The 11,738-nt window shown below is 27.4% G+C and overlaps 2 protein-coding genes across 2 annotated transcripts; one reads left to right on the top strand and one right to left on the bottom strand.

The window, feature by feature from the left end:
- The first annotated feature begins 23 nt into the window (after nucleotides 1-23).
- On the top strand, nucleotides 24-9,660 carry LOC145742029 (solute carrier family 2, facilitated glucose transporter member 5-like). Its single transcript, XM_082559765.1, has 14 exons — nucleotides 24-124; nucleotides 420-524; nucleotides 698-817; nucleotides 990-1,108; nucleotides 1,328-1,452; nucleotides 3,311-3,426; nucleotides 3,884-4,046; nucleotides 4,278-4,465; nucleotides 6,179-6,292; nucleotides 6,685-6,795; nucleotides 7,478-7,550; nucleotides 7,992-8,119; nucleotides 8,354-8,484; nucleotides 8,699-9,660. Exons 1-14 carry the CDS (start codon nucleotides 92-94, stop codon nucleotides 8,790-8,792), a joined length of 1,620 nt encoding a protein of 539 aa, XP_082415891.1. The 5' UTR covers nucleotides 24-91; the 3' UTR covers nucleotides 8,793-9,660.
- A 7-nt stretch (nucleotides 9,661-9,667) lies between these two features.
- LOC145742030 (dynactin subunit 4-like) lies at nucleotides 9,668-11,594 on the bottom strand. Its single transcript, XM_082559766.1, has one exon. The coding sequence runs from the start codon at nucleotides 11,375-11,377 to the stop codon at nucleotides 9,989-9,991; it is 1,389 nt and encodes a 462-aa protein (XP_082415892.1). The 5' UTR covers nucleotides 11,378-11,594; the 3' UTR covers nucleotides 9,668-9,988.
- Between the last annotated feature and the right edge of the window lie 144 nt (nucleotides 11,595-11,738).

The raw sequence follows: 11,738 nt of genomic DNA on the forward strand, positions 1-11,738 counted from the left end.
ACTTTTTTTATTTTTTAATATTTAGATTCATTAAATATCTATATTTGTTATTAACCAGTATTACTTTTACCCACCTCTAAATAGTAGCACAATGGGTGAAAAATCTCTTGTCAAAAATCAACCAGTAAGTATAAAGAATTATTTTTTTTTTAATTTTTGCACCTTATTAATAAGCATGCTGGTATAAGAAAAAAAAATAAAAAATTATATACACAAATTTAATTTGTTTTATGTGGTTGTCTTGTATTGACTAAGTAAATATTTAAAGTAACAGTTTTGTAAATTTACTGATAAACAAAGCAGTAATTTAACATGTTATTTCACGCTAGTTATACAACTTAGGTAAACAAATTCTAACGGTAATATTATAACTTTTGACACTTTATAAATTAATAAACTAATAAAAATTGTTATTATAGAAACCGGTGGCCACATTTTCTTTGGTTATTGGTGTGTTGATGGCTGTTGTTGGGTCATCATTTCAATATGGTTACAATATTGCTGTAGTTAATGCACCCGCGGATGTAAGTTGACATTTATTAAGTTGTGGAAGAAATTTAAGCGCTTAAAGGAAAACTACTGTGTAAAAAACTAAAAAATTTTTTTTGAACAAACACAAACTTTAAAATCTTTTTGTTATTAGCTACTTTGGTATATATATATATACTTTTTTAAATTTATTTTATTATATATTTAGGAAATACAAGTTTTTTACTTTGGTTCTGCTGAAACATGTAAACTCGTAAACCAAACTTCACAAACTTTCGTAAATAGTACAACAGGAGCTCCGCCTGCTGTTTCAAAAGAAGTTTGTGAGGTAATTAATTTGTCTAATTTTGTAAATTTAAGAAAAAGACTAACCCATCAGATCTTAAAAGAAAATTAAACTTAAAATTACTGTGCGTTTTAGTTTTTTTTTATTAAAGTAAAATCAAATACAATTAAGTCACCATTTTAATTTATTTAAATAATTCACTTTTTATTTAAAGACTGACAATGATCATGCTGTGTACTCTCAAAACATGTATGCCATACCTGTGGCTGCCTTCGCAGCAGCTGGAATGGTGGGATCCCTTTTAGTTGGCCCAGTTGTAGGAAAGTTTGGAAGGTGAGTTTTGACCACTGTTTTAAAATTTATTTTGGTTTATTCGTAAACTCAAAGTATATAAATTTATTGAATTTTTCTGAGTTGTTTTTTATTTTTTATTTGAATATACATTTATATACAAAACCAAACATTTAAGCCTTATTGTTATTGATAGTTTGTCTTTTTTATTGTTTAAAACCCAATGTTATTTAAATTAATTGTCAATTTTAAATTTGACAGACGAGGTGGTTTAATGGTAAACAACATTATCTCATTTATTGCTGCTTTGTGTTTGGGTATTGCCAAACCTGCTGGTAGCTTCAGTCTTATTGTTATTGGCAGGATTTTCATTGGAGTTTTTGCAGGTAATTTTTGCCAGTTTGCGTTTTTTTGATACTTGCAACCTTTTTTTAAATTTATAAGCAAAGAATTATCTAATAAATTTATTATTTTTTGCCCCTTACTGTTTGGCCTCTTACTGTTTGGCCTTTGTATAGTAAGTATTTAGTTTATTTAATTTGGGAGAAATTAACATAACTGTCTCATAAGTTTATAATATAATCCTTAAGGGTAGTTCAAGGTTGGATTTAATTAGATGTAACAGTCATTGGTATATTTAGTTTGGTATGTAATATAACTTAACACAATATCCTTTTGATTTAATACACATTTTTCCAAAAAACTAAATTTAATTGGTATTTATTAAATATAATTTCCTGGCAATTACTAGGTAAAATATGAACATGTCAATTAAATTATTTGCAAAAAATAAAAAATGTAATTTAAAATCACATAAAAATATTATGTTAGATTGATGTTCAATGTTGTTGTTAAAATGTTTACATCATGTAAAATCACATATCATGTGTTATGACATCTGTCATGTTTATGTCAAGTCATTAAATTTTTAACACCTTTTTACAAGACATCAAAAATAAAAGCATCATCTTGTTTCAAGATTAACACATATCATACCTAAGTCTTTATATGTTAATATATAAAAACCCATGAATAGGTTTGTTGATTACTAACTTAAGGTTCAAAGATTAGAAACTGTTTTTTGAAAGCTGGTCTTAATTGAACAATGGAATGACCCATTTTTAGACAATGGGATGCTCTCAATTTATCACATGGTCCAGTTGCATAATATTTATTGTTTAAAATGTTTTTTTGTGTTTTGTTATGTAAGCGTCTTTTAAATAGAACTTAATTAGGTTAACAAGGCACTTTGTAAAAAAATAAACTAATTTGTAAAAATTAAAAAAAATAGCTTTGTGAAAGTCTTTTAAACACCGTTTTAATATTACAAAAAACATTATTTTTAAATATCTCAGACTAAATAATTTTAAAAACTTTTAAGAAAATTTGTATAACAGTTTATACACAAAGGCTTGTGTATGAAAAGGTGCTGATTTTGTGGTACTAAACACTTATGTAAAAAAGTTTTTTAATTTGTCATTTACTTTGTTAAATATGATTATATATATTATACAGTTGAATATGATTATATATATTATTATGGTCTATTTCTTTAGGTAAGCTTGGTATGCCTTAAGCCTCTTAATAAATTCATTTATATTAAGGAATGTTTACTATGTGGGTATATGTAAATAGTAGTAGCTAGGTCATTCATTGTGTTGTTTTGAAAAGGCGTTACGTAAATGCTTGAATAAATTTAAAAAAAGTTTGACCCGTCATGGTTTGGGAAATTTTTTTTTATTTTTAGTAAAATTGTTCCCCAGTAAAAATAGGGGCATCTTAAAGTATTTTTTTAGCCTATGTGGGGGTTATTTTAAGTTTTAAAATTTAAATTGGGACCCTATGTTCCCTTTCTCAAATTACTTTCTTATATACTTTGTATTTTTAACCACAAAAATAAACAAAAACTGCTTTACATATTCAAATTTTTTTTTCAGTTCCTTTATATTACATATTTTAATTAAACTGTTACTTGAAATTCCAAAATTTTCTGAACAAAACAAACATTTCAGTTTTTTATGAGTGTTGTTAGTATGTAAATTATGGTGAAATTAAACTTCTATGACTAAATGAATTGAAATGTAAGAACAAATTTTGCACTATTATCTTCCTATAAAAATAACTTAAAAATATAACAATAATATGTTTTTTTTTAATATTAAATAAAATATAAATATCTAAATATTAATTATATATTTAGAAAAATTAAAATTTTTGAGGGGGTTAAATTTGTTTTTATTTTAGGACTTGCAACTGGTATAGTACCAATGTATATTGGAGAAATCTCACCAAAGGAATGGCGAGGTGCTATCGGGGTTCTGAATCAACTTTTAATCACTATCGGAATTCTTGTAGCTCAGGTAAAATTTAAATAAATATTTTCCTCACATAAAAATTTAAAAAAATTATCTGGTTTGTGGTTATGTTATAACACTGACCAATTATCTAAAAAAAAGATTTTAGTTGGTCAGATTTTTTTAAACATTGTCATGCCAGCTTAAGCAAGAATTTTATTCTTAACTAAAGAGCTTCATTGTATGTTTTAAATCAAGCTGCTCACCAACTGTGTCTGGCTGTTAAAGCAATAAACTTAAGTACTTTGTTGTTGATATAACAAAGGGTTTTAACAGCATGTATATATATGCCTGTAGGTAGTAGATCCAACAATAAAAGATTTCTAAAACGTGATCTGGCTCAATTTTGTATTTAAAAAAATAAATATAGACAAATAATAGTCCATGATATTATGCAGAGGTAAAATTAGAAAGCCTATTCATGTTACCTGCTTTAAAACTTATTTTTGTTTTTTATTTTTAGTTGTTTGGACTTCAAAAAGTGCTTGGTACAGAGACGTTGTGGCCATACCTTCTTGCATTTACTTGTATTCCATCAATTATGCAAATGATCTCGATTCCTTTCATGCCTAAAAGTCCTCGTTTTCTTTTGATCGATCAAGGAAAAGATGATGAAGCCAAAAAAGGTTGAAAATTTATTGTTTAGTTCCTAATGGTGCTATTTAATATAAGTTATAATTAATTTTTAAATAAAAAAAATTTAAAAAAGGTTTTTATTTGCTTGGATAATGTGGGTGCTTATTATTAATCAATCTTCTTAACTTTTGGAGTAAATAATTTTAAAAAATAAAAACAATTTTTTGGATTTAAAAAAAAATCCTTTTTCTAAGTTTTTCAAAAAATAAAACCCTTTTTAGTTTTAATCAAGCTTCGAGGGACAGAAAATGTGGAGGCTGAAATGGATGAGATGAAAGCGGAGGCTTCTGCCCAGGAGGCTGATGGTCAGATGACAATCTTAGAACTGTTTAAAGATAAAACTGTCCGATGGCAACTTATTACTGTTCTTCTAATGATGGCTGCTCAACAATTGTCGGGAATAAATGCTGTAAGTTGACTATGTTATTATATATAAAAGTCGAAAATTTATTGATTTGACTTTGTTTAATTATTTATGTAGTGGATATTCAGGGTCTTAATTGCATTTAAAAGTAAACATAAGTTTTTTTTAATAATTGATTAACAAACAAAAGCATTGCTTGAGGTAAAATTATTTAAAAACAAAATTTTTACTATTCGAATAGTTTTTAATTTTTTTTTATTTAAACTTTAAAAAAATACTCAATCTATAGGTTTCAGAGTATGGGTAGTTATTAAGATGTCCTTAAAGTAATTATCACACATTTTTCTATTAACTCAAGCCATATTGGATAACAAATATTGTTTTGTTATATTTTTATTTTGTGGAATCTTTGGTATCTAATTACATGATATCCTGTTTCCTAACAGCTTTTTTATAACTTGATACTTATAAAACATACCAATTAAATTTTTTCTAAGGCCACATGGGCATTTCTTGGTATATTGGTTAAACATAAATGTTATTCCACATTTTTTATAAAAAATCCATTCAAATTTTAGTGACATTTTTTTTATAGAAAATCTCATTTAAAACAAATCTTTAAGAATTATAAATTCCTTTTTGATGTCAACTTTTTATCAGAATCATTTGACTGTTTTTCAGAATCAATTAAAATTTATCGAATTAAAATTAAACCACTTTACAATTATTGACAAGTTTCAAGAAGGTTCAAGTTTAATTTTTCTATGAAATTAAGATCATTTTTTTAGTAAAGTGGGCGTGTTGTATCACTTGTAATACCTGAAGTTTTTAAAAGACCTGAGGCCAATTATTTGTTGTCTACTCTATAAAGAACCGGTTTTCATAGTAAAACTTTCACATTTTTTAACGGTTTGTCATCTTAGTACCGGTTATGATTTTAAGATTAAACGTGGCATTTGAAATTTCCCTTTTTTACACGTGTTTGCTTTTTATTATTCACACCAGATTGTGAAGTATTTGAATAGTTTTTCTAGTAAATTTTGAGATGGGTGTGGGCAAATACAGAATGCTGATTGGCTGAAAATTGGGCGTATTAGAAGGACGTGTTTTTTTGGTTATCGGTATTAAAATTTAGTCATATAATGATTCATATAAACTTTATCATTTTTGTTGTACTTTGTACAGTTATAAATTTTTTTGAATTGAAATTTTAAATTTTTTTGAAAAAGTCAAACATTTCAGTGAAACAATACTGAAATAAAATTTCTAAGATTTAAAATCTAATAAATATAAATTTAAATAGACATTCTGCTACTTTCACCCAAATTTTTTCTAAATGTTTTTCTAGTTTTATTTTAAAATATAAACAATGCAAATACTTTATTTAATTTTTTATTGCTTTATTTAAACTAGTTCTAATATAAATTTTATTTTTTATTTTAAAACTAATTATGTTATGAACAGGCTACTTTGTTAAATTTATTATTGTTTTATCCATATTAGGTTTTGGGTAAATTAATTCAATATGTTACACACATAAACTATATCAAGAGGTATGTTAAAGGTGTGTATATTATAACCTTTAAAAACTTTTTGTATAGTTTTATACAGAAGGTGGGGTAATCTTACAAAGCTATCTTACGGGGTAATCTTACAAAGGGCGGGAGCGGGGTAATCTTACAAAGCTTTTACAATTCTAATTGAAATTGTGATATCGTAATCAATTTTAAACAGATTTTTTAAATTAATTTTTTTTAGGTATTCTTCTACACAAACTTGATTTTTGATAAAGCCGGAATTCCTCGTGGAAACCAACAAGATTTGGCATCAGTCGGAGTTGGAAGCGTAAATGTACTCATGACAATTATTTCGGTGAGTTATTTTTTATTATATTTTAAGATCAATAATTAAAAATTAAAACCATGGTTGTTGGAACACTGGGTATTACTACATGAATATTTTGTTTTTATATTAAACCAGCTTTAAGTTAAGACTTTACCCTAACTCATGTCTAATTCAAAACCAATTTGCAGCCAAATTGAAATAAATCTTTGATGGAAAAAATATCAATTTCCAAAAGTTTTATACAATTAATATAATAATAGATCGTAATTTATTTAATATTTTATATTAAAATTGTTCTACATGATATACATTCATGTTTTAATGACAAGCCAAAATTTTGAAATATTTAATCATGATTTTGTACAACCTAAAACCCACAATGATTGTTAATGACATTAACTTTATGTACCTTTTAACAGGTTGCTATTATTGAGCTAGTTGGTCGCAAGAAGTTGATCGTTTATGGTTTTGGTATGATGATCTTCTGGTGTGCTGCAATGACCGTTGTTCTTAATCTTTTAATTGCATTTGTAAGTTGTTAACTCACACTTTTATTTTTTCCATCACTTGTCTTCTAGGATCCTTGAAAAACTAGTAACATAAATACAAGAGAAAACTGGCAAGGACTGTAAATGACAAGAAAAAATTGGTAGGGACCATAAAATAGAAGAGTGAATTAGTAAAGGCATTAAGAAGAAAAAAAAGTGAATTAGTAAAGACCATAAAAAAGAGAAAAAATTAGCGATGACTATAAAGTACAAAGGGAAATTTGTGAGAACCATTGATAACAACAGAGAGTTAGTAAAAATCATGAAGAACAGAGAAAATTAGCAAGGAGTAAAAAATGGGAAAGAATTAACGAAGACCATAAAAAAGAAAATTAGCAAAAATCATAATGTCTAATAGAGAATTGGCAAAAAACATAAAGTATAATAAATATTCAGCAAAGACTGTAAAATATAAGAGAAAATTAGCAAGGACCGAAAGAAAGTGGAAAATTAGCAAGGACCTTAAAATACTAGATTTTTTTCGAAGACCTAAAGTACAAGTGATTTTATCACGTCATTTTATAGAAGACTTAACCATCCATCAAAAATACATTTTTGTAAATTTAGGCTGACGTTATAATATTTACCAATACTTTTTGATTTTCAACAAGTTATTTTCTAATATTACACAAAATAATCAATAAAATAATGATTTTATTTATAGAACACTACCTGGATTTCTTACTTGAGTATTGCATGTGTGATTGGATATATAGTAGGATTTGCTATTGGACCAGGTTAGTTTGATTGATTATATTTTAACAAAATAATTTTTTCTAATAACAATAAAATTAAATACTATTTTAAAAATAAACAAAAATTTATAACGTTGTAGTCTGTTTAATTTGTACAGTGTAGTGGTAAGAACACATGACTTTACAACATGAAGTCATTGGTTCGTTCAACCTATTAGCATAGATATTGTAGTGCATTTCAGTAGGGTAATCAGTAAAAAATTCTGTTTAGTCCAAACTAATGGGGCAGGCTAATTATAAGCCAAATTATTTTAATGATCGACAATATCTCGCCATAGTCAACTTGAGATTATGTTGCGACAACAAATGGTATTCTATTTTTTGGCCATGAATCGAAAAGAAACAAATAAATAGGCAAAAAAAATTGAAATTTTTTAATTAGTAGGACCTTTTTAATAAAATTCCTAATTTTATATATTTTAGGACCAATTCCATGGCTTATTACTGCTGAGTTGTTTAGACAGGCTGCCCGACCGCCTGCATTTATGGTAGCTTGCTTATTGAATTGGACATGTAATTTTATTATTGGAATAAGTTTCCCTGCTGTATCGGTAAGTTTAAATTTCTATAGTAAATAGTTTTTGTGTTTTACTTTAAAACTAAAACTTTGCATTTTTGAAATTTAGTTCATGTGATTAAAATAACTGTGTTTTACCATATCCACTAAAATTTTATACATTATTCTTACATCCTTTAAATGGTAAAATCTAAGTTAAATAATGTAAAACTAAATTACAATAAAAAAAAAGGAAATTAGGAAAAAAAAATATTTTTTACCCTAACAGAAAGCAACTGGTCCATATGTGTTTATCTTATTCATGTTAGTGTGTATCGCAATTACTGCATTCTTGTCAGTTGTAATGCCCGAAACCAAAGGAAAATCTTTCCAAGAAATCTCCAACTTGTTTGCTAAACGGTAAATTTTAAGCACAATTTAATTTATATTTTTGACTACTTTTTGTAAAGATTTTTACACACTAGAAAAAAAACAATAATTAAAACCAATTTCCTGGTTTATAACAATTTACTAGCAAGTATAACTTAGTTTGGTGTAACTTTAAAAAATTTGCCTTTTTCTTCTTTTTATTGCAATCACATATTTTATATTGAAAAAAAATATATTATTTTAGAAACAAGGTACCAATTAATTCTGGGTCATCACGAGAGGAGGAAAATGCACAAAAGATCCCACTCACCAACATGTCTCAAACCGATCAAGTATAAATTTAACACAACATTATTTGTGTGCTACCCTGAATTTCGTGCTTAAAGAGAAATTTTAGGTCAATATTGTTGTTTACCCATGTTATAATATTTGTTAATTTTTTTCCCCTCGAACTACCTATAATGGAACAAAAATAACACAAACTTATGATACATTACACAAAACTATATAACACAAAAAGGCAAAAACCTCAGGTAAAATTGTTTTACCCTGGTTTTAATATTTATTTAAAGTTTTTAATATACTTACATAGTTTTACCTACACTTTATTTATTTAAGCCAATTTTTTTGTGTATTAGTCTTATTTTATAGACTAATATATATACATAACTAAAATAGGTTTTTGAACTATTCTACACTGTACAATCACTTAAATATTACCCATACCCATAAGCATACCCATTATTTAAGCCTAAAAATTGTATATAAAAATTTGGTAACTAAAATGAAATGCTAACAATATTTAAAGGTGGTTAAAAATGGTTCTTTGTGATTACGATAAGTTATGTAAATATTCTGCTGTATTGGGGGTTTGTATATTTTATTTTATCTGTAGTTATATTTATTTAGTTTATCAATATTGATAGTTGTTATGTAAAAACTTAAGCATTATACATCATTAAATTTTTTTATGATTGTTAATATTAAACAAAAGTTTTTTTAAATACACTTTTTAGTAAGAGATTTTATTAAAAATGGTTCTTTTTAACGTCCTTAGTTGCCAATTTTTAAAAACAACAAGGTTCTAAAATAATTTGTGCATATCTGTATTACATTTGTTGTAAATTGCATGATGGTATTTTTTTTTTTCAAAGGTTAATGTTAGTCTTTAAAGTTACATGAATTTATAAATAAAACCTACTACTGTTCTATTGGGTCTATTTAAATAGGAAATTTTCTTATATTTTTGATCAGCTTTAACTTAATACAACTTTTTAAACCGTCAGGGTAAGATTTCAATGAAACTGTATTAAAATTTCGTTATTAGTATTACATTTATATCACATGCAACAGTAACCACACCGAGAATAAAATAAAGTGTAAGTAGTGTGCAGAGTGAATTTTATCTTTCTTGTTTATCATAAAATGTCACCATGATTACAGAACTTAAAAGCAACAACAAATGCAAATATCTGAAAAAAAACAAAGCAGCTATAGCAACACTATCAAAAATAAATTACTTGAATACAAACAGTTATTTTGATAGTACTTTTCCAAGGTTGATAAAAACCACTTGGTGTAGAATATTTGCCTCTGGTTTTGGAAGCTGATCATCACCCTTTATTAATTGTGTAATGGGAGTATTACTGAAATGCTCGTGCTTAAAACCAAATGTTATCCAGACATCAGTACCAACAGACAGCTCCTCATTTGGTGTACAATAAAGCTTAAATCCAACTCTGTTACCTCGGCGATAAGCAATCACATCCGGATCATCTTGAACTACATCATTATCTGTCTCTTCTGTACTCATTCCCAACTCAACAGCTTCGTCGTATTTTGTAACAACAACATCACTTGTTGGGAGCTCAACCTTTGCATTGCTTCTTTTAACTTTACCGTCTTCGGAATTAGAGTGAAGAGAAAGATGAACGAGATGTTCAGTAGGATTTATCACAGTCAGAACAACACATGTTTTTTGGCCAGAATAAAGTTGAACAGATTTATGGATTCGGAGCTCAGGTATTTGATTCACAGCCATTAAGCGTATGCGAAACTTGATTGAAGAAGCATTGTATTCTGGCTTAATAAGGTTGTGCTCACAACTTTTGCATCTCAAAGATTGCTTGATAAGCATATTGGCTTTCTTTGGCCAAAACTCAGAAGTGTCATCATACTTAAGAGTTGGATGCGATAATCGTTGATCAAGTGATGTTGAAGTTACAAAATCCACATCTTTAGTATAGTAATCTTCCGACAATGGTTCCAATTCTTCCAAACTAAAGGTTTTGCTCGGCTCAATAGTAACTTCTTTCAGGCGAATAGCTCCAGTTGTTGGTACATTAACTGCCTTGTTTCTTGTTCCTTTAAAATATTTATGATGTAATTGTTTAGCCAAGATGTAACTTTTCTTTTTTGTTGCTTTTTCTTGGGAGGGTTGCTCACTTATTTCCTTCTGTGACAAGTAAGAGTAGTACTCAAAAAGATTTTTAATTCGCACTGTGTTTTCGCTTTTTTTCTCTGTCCAAGCTCCATTAATTACTTCCTTATCAGATATACCAACTTCCCTGGAAGTCCATCGGCAAAATGAACAAGCCTGGTAGTAAATTCTCTTCGGAACAGTTTTTGTTTGGTCATCTGCTGAGGGTACAAAAGTGGTTGTAGCACGAACTGACAAAAAATGTGAACAAGCGGGACACTCCCATGCTCCATCAGATTTGTGATGGTTACTTGCTGCATCCACTGGAGTTAAAGAATCAAGACTCAGAGGACAAAAATGACATTCCATTTCATGTTGCAGATCATCAGCGGATCGAAGCTGAAGACAATAAATACAGAAATATAATTTTGCAAGATAGTTACTTTCTTCGCTGTCCTTGTGAATTAAATATTCGACACGTGATAACTGCAATAAAGTTGCCATTTTTCCTAAATTTTACTTAATAAGGTATATATGTTTTCAAATGTCTGTATGTTTTTTTTGATTTTTTAATTCTGTATATTCAGATATTACAGTATTAAGTCAGTGAGTAAAACTAAAAGGCACATAACACTTATTAATTTACTGTCATGTCAAACCTTTTTTTTTAAATATTATTATTTTGAAACAAAATAAAAAGAAGACAAAATAAAGGTTTGGGTTGGTCTTCCTATTTTAAAATTATTTAGATTTTATACTGCAGCTGTATACACACTGGGGATAAACTATAAAAAAATTAGAAAATTATTTTTGTGGCTTATAACATTTGTAATTCTTTGCTGATTACGTTATAATAATAAAGGAA

The sequence above is a fragment of the Corella eumyota genome, chromosome 2 (genome assembly GCF_963082875.1).
Source record: "Corella eumyota chromosome 2, kaCorEumy4.1, whole genome shotgun sequence".
NCBI classification, from domain to species: domain Eukaryota; kingdom Metazoa; phylum Chordata; class Ascidiacea; order Phlebobranchia; family Corellidae; genus Corella; species Corella eumyota.